The sequence below is a fragment of the Lissotriton vulgaris genome, chromosome 3_1, assembly GCF_964263255.1.
Source record: "Lissotriton vulgaris chromosome 3_1, aLisVul1.2, whole genome shotgun sequence".
Lineage (NCBI taxonomy): Eukaryota > Metazoa > Chordata > Amphibia > Caudata > Salamandridae > Lissotriton > Lissotriton vulgaris.
Window position 1 is genome coordinate 787871968 of NC_141689.1, and position 15797 is coordinate 787887764.

Below are 15797 nucleotides of genomic sequence, written 5' to 3' on the forward strand. Positions count from 1 at the left end.
CAGAGTACATGATGTGAGAAGGTTCTGGTCCAGTCAGATGAAGTGTGGGAATGAAATGGCAGTTGGAACAGTAGGAGTTCACAAAAAAATAATTGTGGAGTTTCTGTGCTCTTGAATCACTAGCAATGATTGGTGGATTCAGATAGTTGAAAACTGAAAGTTAGGGTGCATGGTTATGTTGTGTGAAAGAAGCAATTTGAATGGTTTAAAAAAAGTCACCAAAAGCAAAAATACCCTGTATAGGCTGCTGTATTGACAGGTCAAACATCCTTGCTGAGTTAATTTGCAACATTGTAAGATAAACTTTTGAACCTTAGAGTTCAGTTAGGAGGGAGTTGCTATGGTAACAGATAGAAAGGTTTGAGAGGGGGATGGGTGTTGGTTTGAAAATAGTGAGGGAAGAGTTTTCATTGGTTGAATTAAGGCATATGTGTACAAAGATAGAGATTTTCTATGCCAGTCTTGGTTTCAGTGTATTGAGAGCACACCTTTTCCTCTGCTAAAGAAAAATTGGTGTGTGTGTCTGACACTGTTTTCAATCTCCAAAAGCATTTCTAAAGGTAAGTAATGATTCATTTAATTTAGATAGAGATTTATTTTCTCTATGGAGAATATTTGGAAGCAGATAGTTATGTTTTAGAAGTGAAATTGTATGTTAGTATATAAGTCCTGCGCAGTGTTTTTTACATGTTATTTAAAAATCGATTTTGGGTGCAAATGAATGGTATTTTTATTTGGCCTTTTTTATGATTGCCATGTGCAGTTGATGCATGACTTTAAACATGGGTAATAAGTGATGCACTGGTGGCGCCAGGCTTTTATAAATGAGGCCCTGACTTTGTTTGATGATATTGAGTGGTTGTAGTTAGGTTCTGTGCAGTGTTTCTTACATGTTATTGAAAAATCGATTTTTGGGTGCAATTGATTGGTATATGTATTTGGCCCTTATTTATGAATGCCATGTGCAGCTGATGCATGACTTTAAACATGGGTAATAAGTGACGCACTGGTGGCGCAAGGCTTTCATAAATAAGGCCCTGACTTTGTTTGATGATATTGAGTGGTTGTACTTAGGTTCTGTGCAGTGTTCCTTACATGTTATTCAAAAATCGATTTTTGGGTGCAATTGATTGGTATATGTATTTGGCCCTTATTTATGAATGCCATGTGCAGCTGATGCATGACTTTAAACATGGGTAATAAGTGACGCACTGGTGGTGCAAGGCTTTCATAAATAAGGCCCTGACTTTGTTTGATGATATTGATTGGTTGTACTTAGGTTCTGCGCCGTGTTTCTTACATGTTATTGAAAAATCGATTTTTGGGTGCAATTGATTAGTATATGTATTTTGCCCTAATTTATGATTGCCATGTGCAACTGATGCATGACTTTAAACATGGGTAATAAGTGACGCACTGGTGGCGCAAGGCTTTCATAAATAAGGCCTGACTTTGTTTGATGATATTGAGTGGTTGTACTTAGGTTCTGTGCAGTGTTCCTTACATGTTATTCAAAAATCGATTTTTGGGTGCAATTGATTGGTATATGTATTTGGCCCTTATTTATGATTGCCATGTGCAGCTGATGCATGACTTTAAACATGGGTAATAAGTGACGCACTGGTGGTGCAAGGCTTTCATAAATAAGGCTCTGACTTTGTTTGATGATATTGATTGGTTGTACATAGGTTCTGCACAGTGCTTCTTACATGTTAAACAAAAATCGATTTTTGGGTGCAATTGATTGGTATATGTATTTGGCCCTTATTTATGAATGCCATGTGCAGCTGATGCATGACTTTAAACATGGGTAATAAGTGACGCACTGGTGGCGCAAGGCTTTCATAAATAAGGCCCTGACTTTGTTTGATGATATTGATTGGTTGTACTTAGGTTCTGCGCCGTGTTTCTTACATGTTATTGAAAAATCGATTTTTGGGTGCAATTGATTAGTATATGTATTTTGCCCTAATTTATGATTGCCATGTGCAACTGATGCATGACTTTAAACATGGGTAATAAGTGACGCACTGGTGGCGCAAGGCTTTCATAAATAAGGCCTGACTTTGTTTGATGATATTGAGTGGTTGTACTTAGGTTCTGTGCAGTGTTCCTTACATGTTATTGAAAAATCGATTTTTGGGTGCAATTGATTGGTATATGTATTTGGCCCTTATTTATGATTGCCATGTGCAGCCGATGCATGACTTTAAACATGGGTAATAAGTGACGCACTGGTGGCGCAAGGCTTTCATAAATAAGGCTCTGACTTTGTTTGATGATATTGATTGGTTGTACATAGGTTCTGCACAGTGCTTCTTACATGTTATTCAAAAATCGATTTTTGGGTGCAATTGATTGGTATATGTATTTGGCCCTTATTTATGATTGCCATGTGCAGCTGATGCATGACTTTAAACATGGGTAATAAGTGACGCACTGGTGGCGCAAGGCTTTCATAAATAAGGCCCTGACTTTGTTTGATGATATTGATTGGTTGTACATAGGTTCTGCGCAGTGTTTCTTACATGTTATTCAAAAATTGATTTTTGGGTGCAATTGATTGGTATATGTATTTGGCCCTTATTTATGATTGCCATGTGCAGCCGATGCATGACTTTCAACATGGGTAATACGTGACGCACTGGTGGCGCAAGGCTTTCATAAATAAGGCCCTGACTTTGTTTGATGATATTGAGTGGTTGTACTTAGGTTTTGCGCAGTGTTTCTTACATGCTATTCAAAAATCGATTTTTGGGTGCAATTGATTGGTATATGTATTTGGCCCTTATTTATGATTGCCATGTGCAGCCGATGCATGACTTTAAACATGGGTAATACGTGACGCACTGGTGGCGCAAGGCTTTCATAAATAAGGCCCTGACTTTGTTTGATGATATTGAGTGGTTGTACTTAGGTTCTGTGCAGTGTTCCTTACATGTTATTCAAAAATCGATTTTTGGGTGCAATTGATTGGTATATGTATTTGGCCCTTATTTATGATTGCCATGTGCAGCCGATGCATGACTTTCAACATGGGTAATACGTGACGCACTGGTGGCGCAAGGCTTTCATAAATAAGGCCCTGACTTTGTTTGATGATATTGATTGGTTGTACTTAGGTTCTGCGCCGTGTTTCTTACATGTTATTGTAAAATTGATTTTTGGGTGCAATTGATTAGTATATGTATTTTGCCCTAATTTATGATTGCCATGTGCAACTGATGCATGACTTTAAACATGGGTAATAAGTGACGCACTGGTGGCGCAAGGCTTTCATAAATAAGGCCTGACTTTGTTTGATGATATTGAGTGGTTGTACTTAGGTTCTGTGCAGTGTTCCTTACATGTTATTCAAAAATCGATTTTTGGGTGCAATTGATTGGTATATGTATTTGGCACTTATTTATGATTGCCATGTGCAGCTGATGCATGACTTTAAACATGGGTAATAAGTGACGCACTGGTGGCGCAAGGCTTTCATAAATAAGGCTCTGACTTTGTTTGATGATATTGATTGGTTGTACATAGGTTCTGCACAGTGTTTCTTACATGTTATTCAAAAATCGATTTTTGGGTGCAATTGATTGGTATATGTATTTGGCCCTTATTTATGATTGCCATGTGCAGCCGATGCATGACTTTAAACATGGGTAATAAGTGACGCACTGGTGGCGCAAGGCTTTCATAAATAAGGCCCTGACTTTGTTTGATGATATTGATTGGTTGTACATAGGTTCTGCGCAGTGTTTCTTACATGTTATTCAAAAATTGATTTTTGGGTGCAATTGATTGGTATATGTATTTGGCCCTTATTTATGATTGCCATGTGCAGCCGATGCATGACTTTCAACATGGGTAATATGTGACGCACTGGTGGCGCAAGGCTTTCATAAATAAGGCCCTGACTTTGTTTGATGATATTGAGTGGTTGTACTTAGGTTTTGCGCAGTGTTTCTTACATGCTATTCAAAAATCGATTTTTGGGTGCAATTGATTGGTATATGTATTTGGCCCTTATTTATGATTGCCATGTGCAGCCGATGCATGACTTTAAACATGGGTAATACGTGACGCACTGGTGGCGCAAGGCTTTCATAAATAAGGCCCTGACTTTGTTTGATGATATTGATTGGTTGTACATAGGTTCTGCGCAGTGTTTCTTACATGTTATTCAAAAATTGATTTTTGGGTGCAATTGATTGGTATATGTATTTGGCCCTTATTTATGATTGCCATGTGCAGCCGATGCATGACTTTCAACATGGGTAATACGTGACGCACTGGTGGCGCAAGGCTTTCATAAATAAGGCCCTGACTTTGTTTGATGATATTGAGTGGTTGTACTTAGGTTTTGCGCAGTGTTTCTTACATGCTATTCAAAAATCGATTTTTGGGTGCAATTGATTGGTATATGTATTTGGCCCTTATTTATGATTGCCATGTGCAGCCGATGCATGACTTTCAACATGGGTAATACGTGACGCACTGGTGGCGCAAGGCTTTCATAAATAAGGCCCTGACTTTGTTTGATGATATTGAGTGGTTGTACTTAGGTTCTGTGCAGTGTTCCTTACATGTTATTCAAAAATCGATTTTTGGGTGCAATTGATTGGTATATGCATTTGGCCCTTATTTATGATTGCCATGTGCAACTGATGCATGACTTTAAACATGGGTAATAAGTGACACACTGGTGGCGCAAGGCTTTCATAAATAAGGCCCTGACTTTGTTTGATGATATTGATTGGTTGTACATAGGTTCTGTGCAGTGTTCCTTACATGTTATTCAAAAATCGATTTTTGGGTGCAATTGATTGGTATATGCATTTGGCCCTTATTTATGAATGCCATGTGCAGCTGATGCTTGACTTTAAACATGGGTAATAAGTGACGCACTGGTGGCGCAAGGCCTTTAAAAATAAAGCCATGAGTTGCTATTGTATAAACTTAAATATGTTGCAATTTATTGTTTATATTGTTTGCTTTTTAACATTACTTTGTTGTTTGCTAATAGTGGTCTTTCATGTGTTTTTTTAACAGAACAACAGATTCAAATCAACTTCTGAAAAGCAAGCAAAAATGCCTTCAAGGCAAAGAAAAATCAAAAATACCATACGGAAAAGGAGAACATCAACAACAGAGTTTATGGAATCCTCTTCAACAACTACTTCAAAAAACACCAGAAAAGCTTCTGGTAAGCCAATTAAGTCTTTTCTTCGTAACATATGTCGTAGGAAAAAAAATGAAATTGCTAATGTGAATATACAGAAAAAGTCAACAAATCTAAAAAGGAAAGAGAAGCCCACAAAAAATGTTTCCATTGGACCAGGAGAGAAGAGAATGGTTAGCAATAGAAGGGTAAATGTTTTTAGGGACATTCGTAGGCGAATGTTTCGCAATAGGGTAGTTTTAAATTTGCTAAAAAATGAAAAGAAAAGTAAACTAAAAGCTGCTTTTTACAAGAAAAAGAAAAGTGTAGAAAAGATTGTTGATCAGGCTTTTGAAGTTAAGAAAAAATTATTTATTTTAATAATCAATAGAATTAGGATACTTAATAAGGCAATGGATGTTTTCAAATCGAACAGTAGATGGAAAAGAATTATTAATCGGAGTAATTTTTGTGAAGTATTTTCTGGTGAATGGATGCATAGTTCAAGTTCTGAGCCTTTTTTTAATGAGGAGAGTTACTTTCAGGAAAATGATTTGGTGCATGCGGTTGACACCAGTGGTCGTGCCTATGAGGTGAAAGATAGTTGTGTGATGGAAAAAGAGAAACTTGTACCTAGAGATGCAGAAGAGGTGTTAGCTGATGAAGTTTTAGGGAGACGTACTAAGGGTCCAGTGTACACATGGAAATGCAGTAGTATTTGTAGTGTGCGACAGGAATCAATTGATTTGCTTCGAAATTTCTTACGTACATATAGTAAAAAAAGTCTCAAACAAAAAATGAAGATCCTGCAAGAGTTAGATCCTTGCAGAGTGAGAGAAAGCACAGGTTTGCAAGGGCATTCACTAGCATGTCTTTCTAGAAAAGTTTGTCGGAGTGTTTTTCATCATTTTAGGATGTTAGCAGTGCATCATAATAACGTAAGGAAATTAGTGAGGAAGTTGTATTATGCAAAAAGTCCTGCACTTAAGCTTAAACAGTTAAATAGTGCTCTTTTGCATGGATCTGAAGTGGATGTGAAGACTATTTGTGAAGAAATTGAGTTTTGTTATTTTGGGAACAAAGAGGACAGTGTAGAAATAGATATAGTAATGGATGGCAATGCAGAAGATAATGGACAAATTTCAAGTATTGAAAAGTTTGATGAGGAAATTATCAAGTTTAAGGTGAAATCAAGTGAGAGGCCTAATGTAACTTGTGTGTGTTGTCGACGGACTCATTATAAAATTCAGACTAGGTTAGTTGATTTATATGCAAAAAGTGAATTGGAAAATAATAGTGAATGGGAGGATTTTGTAAGTTATTTGTTGGTGGAGAATTCTTTTGATTTGAGTTTGGATCAGCGTATTTGCACTTATTGTTTGAAAAAATTAAATGAAAATAGAATGCCTGCAAGAGCAGTTTATAATAATCTTCAGTTGATAGATATTCCTTCTGAATTGATGGATCTAAATACTTATGAATCTATTTTGATTCAATGTGTCCATCCTTTTCAGGCTATTGTACGCATGGAGCCTAAGACAGGGAAATTGCCTCCATCAGATTTACTGAGAGGATTAAAGGGAAGAGTTGTTTATTTGCCTCTAGATGTAAAGAAAAATATTAATACAATTGGTGTAGAAAGAGTAGAAGAAGATCCTTTAGTTATTCTAGTTAATGGGGTTCCAACAAAGAGTAAGAAAATTTGGCAAGATTTAGTGGATGTTAAAAAAGTCAAGAAGGCAACGTTGTATTTAGTTAAAAACAATGAGTACTACAAACATGTAAGTGTTGGAGTTGAGGAAACAGCTACAGAAGAAGATAGTGATTCTTCAGTTGGTCAAATTGAAAAAGTTGATGTGTCTAGAACTGAAGAAATATATGAACATTATACTGTTCATCCTTTGCATTCCAAAGAAGTAATGGGAAATGCAATTGACTTGTTTCAAATGAAGGCAGCAAAAGGAAGTCCCATTAGTGTATGGGAAGAAAGTTTGGAAGCTCGTTGTTTTCCACAATTATTTCCAACAGGTTGTGGTGGACGATATGATGATCGACCAGTTCAAATTCCTGCAGCTGAATACCGGACTCTAAGATTATATGCAGAAGATCCAAGGTTTCGTCAATGCATTCCATATTTATTTCATCTACTGTTTGAAAGTGATTTGTCTGGGCTTTCTTATGCAGTTAATCATATATTAAAAAGTGGACCTCATTTGCAAAATGTATGTGCAAGGGACTTTATGGAGAAAGTTAATCTGCAAGACAGTATTTTGGAATCTCAGCTAATCAATCTCATGGCATGTCAACGTGGAACCAATGAGTATTGGTTTCGTCGTCATGGAGAATTGAAATGTATGCTAAGAAACTTAGGAACTCCTACATGGTTCCTCACTCTTAGCTGTGCTGAGTATGCATGGGACGATTTACTTCAATTTCTACGAGAGGCAAATGAAAACATACCAAATATAGAATTGAAAACACCAGGAGAACTGTGTTCTTTAGATCCAGTGAATGTTTGCAGATATTTTAATCATAGATTTGAAGCTATGATGTCTTTTATTACCAACAAAAAAAATCCTCCCCTTGGAGAGGTTTTGGATTTCTTTTGGAGGAAGGAATATCAAGCGAGAGGTGCTCCTCATATACATATGTTGTTGTGGATTAAAGATGCACCCAAATTTGGAACAGATTCAGATGAAACAGTGATGAGTTTCATTGAAGAGTATTCAACATGTGCTGTTCCAAAATCTACTGAAGAAAACAATTTAAGGCAACAAGTTTTACGTTTTCAATCTCATCGTTGTGGAAAGTACTGTCGTCGAAAATTTAAAAACAAGGAAAAGTACTACACGAAATGTCGTTTTGCATTTCCTCGACCAGTGATTTCTAAGGGAAGAGTAAATAATTTGATGTCATCTCTACGACATACTGTGACGAGAAAATCTCCCAAAAACACATATAATTTGAAAAGAAATGAAGAATCTAAGTACATCAACGATTACAACCCAGTGATTTTGTCCATGTGGAATGCTAACATGGATATTCAGTTCGTTGCTGACAACTCTATTGCTGTGGCTCGATATGTGACATCTTACATCACCAAAAAAGAAAAGACAGAACTGAAGGAAATGTGGGAGGACATTTCACATGAAAAGAGTCTAAGCAAGAAATTATACAGTTTCAGTCTGAAGATGTTGTCGCATCGAGAAATTGGAGCATATGAATGTTCTGATCGGTTATCATCAGCAAGTCTCTATGCCAAATCAAGAACAATCATTTGGGTGAGTCTTGGTCTTGCTGCCACACGAAACCGAGTTTTGAAATCTGTACAAGAAATTGAATATTTGGCGGAAAAAGAACCAAACAGTACAGATATTTTGAAGACAAATATGTTGGATACATACTATCCAAATAGAAGTACTCACCTTGAGAACACATGTTTGTATGAAGTTCTTCAAAACTACAGTTATAAGAGGAACATCACAGAAGATATCAATAATGGAAAATATGCACTCATTGGCTATGAAGGATGTCTAGTGAAGCAGAAAAAAGGCCATTTGATTAATCATCGAAAATTGAGTTGTGAAGTTCCAGACAAAAGAGAATTTTACTACTTAGCTCTTTTGCAACTCTTTAAGCCATGGCGTACAGAAGAGGAACTACTTGGAGATTTTCTCTGTTATGAAGACTCTTTTAATGCAACTAAGGATACCATAGAATGTCCTATTTTTCTAAATTATCTGCAAATGTTGAATGAAGAAATGGAGCAAGAAACCACAATTGCTGAAGAGATAGCTAGAAACAGTTCTCAAGATAGTCAGAGTTCTACTTCATTGAGCCAGGATCCACTAGGAGGACCAATTATCCAAAATGAAGCTGCCACTGCCATGGATGAGGTGGAAAGAGCTATGGAACAAGCTCAAGAGGATGGAGTTAACTTAGAAGATTTGGTAACGCAACTAAACATTGAGCAGAAAAAGATATATGATGAAGTCACAGAGCAGATTGAACATGGATTCAGACATGAGAAAAAAGAGTGCTCATGTATATTATTTGACCCTGTCCGACTGTATGTAAGTGGAGAAGCGGGGACAGGAAAAAGTTTTCTAATTAAAGCCGTTGCAAGTTATCTGCAGAAAAGGACTGATTCACCACTGTCTTGTGTTGTAACTGCTCCAACTGGTCTGGCAGCACATAACATTAAAGGGATTACTCTACATCGTTTATTGATGCTGCCAGTTGAACATGATAATAAATTGCATTACAACAAGCTATCTGGAGATGCGTGTTCTGAAGTTTCAAGAGTCTTGAAGAAAATGAAACTTCTTATCATAGATGAAGTAAGCATGGTCTCAAATCTAATGCTTGCTTTTGTGCATTTGAGAATGCAAGAAATTCTTAAAACAGACTATGATGTGTTATTTGGAGGAAAACACATTATTGTTTTTGGAGATCTATTGCAGTTGACTCCAGTAAAAGGACAACCAGTGTTTAAAATGCTCACGCATGAAGATACCAGGAAGTCCCTTGGAAGCATTGGAAATGTTAATATATGGCTAAATTTTAAATATGCTGAACTGCTTCAAAATATGCGACAGGCCAAGGATGAAGATTATAAAAATATTCTACAAGATGTAAGAATTGGAAAAATGACTGAGAAAGGGAAAAAAGCTTTGCATAGTCGATTAATTTCAAATTTGTATCCAAATGAAAACATTCTTCCAGAGAATATTTTTAAAAAAATGACTGAGAAGAAATCTGGGATATGTTTGATGCCAACTCTGCAAGAATGTTCCATCTTCAACCAAAAAATGTTAGACTTAGAAAATGAAGAGATTGTGAAACTAGAAGCAATAGATAAAATAGAGCATATGGGTGCAACAATTGTTTTGTCAGAAAATTTGAAAATTAAATTGCATTCATTGGAGAAAAGTATTTCAAAAACAGCTGGTTTTGAAAAGACTCTGAATGTGTGTTTAAATTGTCGTATCATTTTGAGAAGGAATTTAAATGTTGAAAGCGGTCTGGTAAATGGAGCAATGGGTTATGTTGTTGATTTTGTGAATTACAGAAATAGAGATGGAATTGAATTTTTAAAAATAAAATTTGATGGCATTGAACAAGTACAACAAATAAGTCGTTGTTCTGCTAGATTTTTACTTGTAAAAGACTTATATGTTCGCCGAAAACAGTTTCCTGTTTGTTTGGCGTATGCAGTGACAATTCATAAATCTCAAGGTTTAAGTGTAGATAGTGCATTGGTGAACATTGGAAGATCTGTGTTTAAAGAGGGTATGGCATATGTGGCATTATCTCGAGTCAGAACTTTATCAGGATTGTATTTGATTGCATGTGATGAGACAAATATTTCTGCCGATCTAGATTGTGTTAAAGAATACAATAGGTTAAGAAGAGAGTATGCTCCACATTTGCCTCAATATCCTCTGTTTGAAAAACGTGTGGTAGGCCGAAAAAGAAGAAATGAGGATAATTGTAGTGAGGTAGTTGCAAAAAGACAAAAAGTAGAGAAAACTGTAATTGAAAACAGGAAGAAAAAGAATTGTGGAGAAAATGTTGTTGGATTTCAGTTTGAAAACAGTTCTGGTGTCAACTGCTATGCTAATGTAGTGGTTAATGTTGTTTTTTTTCTTAAAAGTTTACAAGAACAGATTGTTGAAAATCGGGATCAAAGATTGTGTGGTTTATTGAATTCTGTGTTTCAGAAATGTAGCAGTGTTACAGCACAAATAGAAAGTGTAACAGAAATTCGAAATATTTTAGATTTGTGTTCTGGTCAAGATAAATTTTCACAGAACATTCAGCAGGATTGTCAGGAATTTTTAATGTATATGTTTGGTGTTTTGGAAGATGAAGGTGTAGATGTAGATAATCTTTTCAGTCTTTCTTATCAATGGCAGCATGACTGCCACAATTGTAGTTTATCAAGTACTACTACAATAGACACTGAAAGATTTATATATTTGACTTTACCAGACTGTAAATCAGTGTCTTTTAAAAATCTAGTTAAAGCAGCAGATCATAATATGGTGTGTACCCAATGTAACTGTACAATGCTGTCCACATTATTTATACAAAGGTATGGGCAGTATATCATTTTAGTTTTCCAACGATGTAGACCTGATGGAACTAAATTGACAACTTCTATCAAAAATTTTGTGGCTTCTCAGTTATCAATTTCTGGAAGGACCTTTACAACTGAAGCTATTATTTATCATGATGGACCTTCGACCACCTCAGGACATTATACATGCTACTTAAAATCTGAAAATGGATGGAGTTACTGCAATGATTCTCATTTAACTTATAAACAACGTTTGCCTTATGACTCTACAAATTCTTATCTAGTGTTTTTAAAACCAAAGTTTTAGTAAAGGGAATTGGCCTTTGAAGACGGGAATAGTTAATAAAAGTTAGTTAGTTAGTTAGTTAATCTAATATTTGAAATTATTTATCTCATGTAGATACTTTAAGTGGATCTCAAAGTAAAAAATACCGATATATCAGACACAAATTGGCCGTGAGGATTGTGTATGGTATGATGTTTTTAGATCTTTTTTCATAGGAAGTCGATGAAATGGAACTCATAAGGAACAGCAGACTTTTTTTCTACCAAAAGGACCTTCACTATCTTCTACTTGGCCTCATGGAAAAGTAAGTGAATCAAAGATTAGTGTACATATATGAGATGTATGTTTGGATGGGTTTTTTTAAACACAATCTTTTAGATTGTGTTTTTTTTTTCCCGCTGTTATATGATGAAGACTTTGAACTCACTAATTTAAGTGGAATTCAATATATTCTGAGAACAGCAAAAATAAATAATGTAACATATTGTAGAAGTTATTGTGTAGTTTGCATTATGTAATTTATATTGTGTTCACATTGTTATGCACTCATTTTCTTTTTCACCCTTATTTACCTCTCTTTACTAATTTACACTCTTTTTTCATTGCTGTTTCTTTACTGTACTTCATTCACAACTTCTTAATCTAATAGGAACTATCTGCATTTCCTCAGTTCCTTCCACCACTTTTTATCTTTTTTATATTCTCTTAGTACCACTGCTTTAGTTTCCTAACCCTCTTTCTCTTTCTCCATTTTTTTTTCTTTCACACTCATTGTACTGTAGTTCAGTTAGTTCTTCCTTTGGTCTTTCTTTTACTCTCTCTCTTCTTTCTCTCTATTACTCCCCATGTGTTGCCCTTATTCACTTACATGTACCCTCTTTCACCCCTCTTTACTTATATTCACTGATATTTACTTTCCCTCAATCGCTGCTATTCTTTTCCTCTGATTCCGTCACTACCTGTCATTCTCATACTTAACTGTCCTTCTTTTTACTTTCAATATCCATTTATATTCTCCCTTAACCTCTACTTTAGTGTTCTTCCTATTTCTTCTTTCTTTTGCTCCCTTATTCATTTTTCTTTTCTCAGTTACTTCCTTTTACACTTTTTATCTGTCTTACTATCTATTACACAGTCCCTCCTTCATTTTTTTTTTCTTTTTTTTTGTTAGTGCGCTGACGGTACGCGCACCGGTGCGCGCACCGAAAGCGCACCAAAGTGAAATATAAAAAAAAAATATTTTAAATTAAAAATATTATCTCAATATACATTATAGTGTTCATTTTTACAAAAACATACTTTAGCAATTCACTAAAAAACACATAGGTATGAGTCTGTATAAAAAGTTAGGAATTAGCATTAAAAAAACCTATGAAATTCACTGAAAAAACCATAGGTTACACACCAGTTATAGTTAGGAATTAGCATTAAAAAAACCTATGAAATTCACTGAAAAAACCATAGGTTTCACACCAGTTATAGTTAGGAATTAGCATTTAAAAAACCTTACAAATTCACTGAAAAAACCATAGGTTTCACACCAGTTATAGTTAGCTGGAAATTTTACTGATATAAAACCATTGAAATTCCCACGTTATAGTTAGTCGGACTCACTATAACTTGCGCGTACAATGCACTGCTGATGACGTCACATATTACATCACTCATGACATGGTCAGTGACATCACTCATGACATCACTGATGACACCATCCAGTGAATGTGTGTCTTTCTGAAAAATAACTTTGTTTTATATATGTATTTGTAAAGGTCGATGGAAGAATAAATGTTTAAATACGTGTGTAAATGGATGTTTTTTTAAAAAAAAATTGGTTGGGTAACTGGCTTATTACGTGTATCTTAGTGAATACATATATTAGCGAGTATTGTTTAAATATTTAAATGTTTGTATCAGTGTTTCTCTTTGTGTATAAGTGGCTGCAGGGGTTGGTGACTGACTCACTGTTTGTATGTGTTTTGAAGACAGCATATGTGCAGGACTGTATGGGTGGATGAGTGTGTATATGTGTGTGTTAGTGAGTGAATGACTGTCTCACTAGTGTCTTCATTAGTAACGACATATGTTTTAATCTAGTATATGTGAGTATTGATGTATATAAGTGAGTATAGTATATATAGTGAGAGATTGTAGAAGTTCCTGTTTAAATAAGTATGTGTTTCTATAAGTGATTGTTTAGGAGAGTAAGTATGGGTAAGTTTCCTTAGAAGTAAGGTGGTAGTGTGTGTATAAATGTATATGCAAATAAATGGATGTTCAATAGTTTATTTGCATGTGTGAGTATGTGTGTGAGTAACTTTTGGATGACTGCTGATGTGTAACAGGATGTATAGGTGTATCACTACATATGATGAGTGAGTATATATGAGTGACTATATAGAACTGTTGGTGAATGAGTGGATGTGTATATAGATGGTGGAATTACTGAATTGGTTGTTGTTACTGGTTTGGGTATCTCCATTTTTTTGAAAATGTTTGTTTCTATTTTTGAATATGTGTTTCAAGCGTTACATTACACTGAAATTAGGTCTGTCACTCTGTCACAAGGATGGTTATCAGTGATGTCATGAGTGATGTCACTGACCATGTCATGAGTGATGTAATATGTGACGTCATCAGCAGTGCATTGTACGCGCAAGTTATAGTGAGTCCGACTAACTATAACGTGGGAATTTCAATGGTTTTATATCAGTAAAATTTCCAGCTAACTATAACTGGTGTGAAACCTATGGTTTTTTCAGTGAATTTGTAAGGTTTTTTAAATGCTAATTCCTAACTATAACTGGTGTGAAACCTATGGTTTTTTCAGTGAATATATATATATATATATATATTCCTTAAAAATCCAAGTTAGACGCGCACTCAGAGGTAAAGTGTACACAGTGTCGCTTTATTTGCTGTTACGCGTTTCGGAAGCCAAAACTCCCTTGCTCACACAGCAAGCCATTAGCTTTCCACCAGTTACATACACACTGCGTCATAGCCATAGAAACAGGACTGTACATATTTCATTTTGGCTGACATCTTTGAGTGTACATGTTCTACATTTTTCTTGTACATATAATGTCTCCTTTTACACCACCACTTATCCATAAAAGTGATTAAGTACATTTCATAATTATTCATTATGTCACATTTCATTCGCCACAGTGGCTGATTGTGCAGTTACTGTTTCTAAACCCCTCTTCTTTCGCCTAGTGGCTTAATTAGGGTTCAATGTCTCTGGTTAAAGCTTTATCTTTAAAAACAAAAAAAGTGCCAAAAACGTGAACTATAAGTGAAGAAAATTCTACTTAGTGAAGAAGTCTTCTACTCTATTTTCCGTGAATCTTCTGGGTGACAGGCTCAATTTCTCGTGAAGTGCACGTGATCCCTAACGATATCATCTTGATTTCGCCTGTTAGAGTAAAACAAAAGTTAAAATTACAATCTTATTCTCATTAAAAACATATTTCAGCTTAGATATTTTAACCAACATTACTTCATTGTGACAAACATGCATCGGTTTTTACGTTTCATAGGTACAGGATTCATACTTTTCTCCTATGTTTTTTCATGAATCATATAGATGAACTACCAATTCCTCATGGTCATTGTGCCCATTCGGTTGTCGTGTTTCTAGTTCTAGAATCCATTTTGACTCTTTTTTCCTCAACTGCATCTCTCTGTTACCCCCTCTCTGATTTTGCCTCACCTGTTCGATTGCAAAGTATGTTACCAAATTGCAATTCGATCTGTGATGTTGCGCAAAATGTCTTGCGACTGGGTATTGAGGGTCCTGATTTGTGATTGCCCTTAGATGTTGCATCACCCTATTCTTGGCCATTACTGTTGTGCTGCCCACATATCTTTTTTTACACGGACATTCAAGTACGTATACCACATGTGTAGAGCTGCACGTGAGGAATTGTGTTATCTTTCTTTTGGTCTTTCCATGAGGGAGATCGAAGTCTTTTCTCATAGGGCTATATTTGCAGGCTTTACAATGCCCGCACGGAAAGAAACCTGCAAGATTGTGTTGGTTCCTATCCTTATAGTCTGTGATGTCTCCCTTCGTGAGTATGTCCCTCAGACTATGACTTTTCCTGTAGGTAATGGCTGGTCTAGTGCTTAACTCAGGGCCAATGATAGGATCACTTTTAAGGATGTTCCAATTTTTTGCAATTATTTTCCTTACTTTGTGAGACCCTTTATTGAATGTTAGAATTACCCTGGTGGTATCATTCCCTTGGTCTTCCCTCTCTTTGGTTATTAAGGTG

General features: G+C 35.7%; 1 protein-coding gene across 1 annotated transcript; it reads left to right on the forward strand.

The window, feature by feature from the left end:
- Positions 1 to 455: 455 nt before the first annotated feature.
- Positions 456 to 12896, forward strand: LOC147727034 (uncharacterized). Its single transcript, XM_086963035.1, has 2 exons — positions 456 to 560; positions 5044 to 12896. Exon 2 carries the CDS (start codon positions 5083 to 5085, stop codon positions 11539 to 11541), a length of 6459 nt encoding a protein of 2152 aa, XP_086819161.1. The 5' UTR covers positions 456 to 560; positions 5044 to 5082; the 3' UTR covers positions 11542 to 12896.
- The last annotated feature ends 2901 nt before the right edge of the window (positions 12897 to 15797 follow it).

Coding starts and splice junctions, on each gene's coding strand:
- LOC147727034 (XM_086963035.1), top strand. CDS start 5,083: ATGCCTTCAAGGCAAAGAAAAATCAAAAATACCATACGGAAAAGGAGA.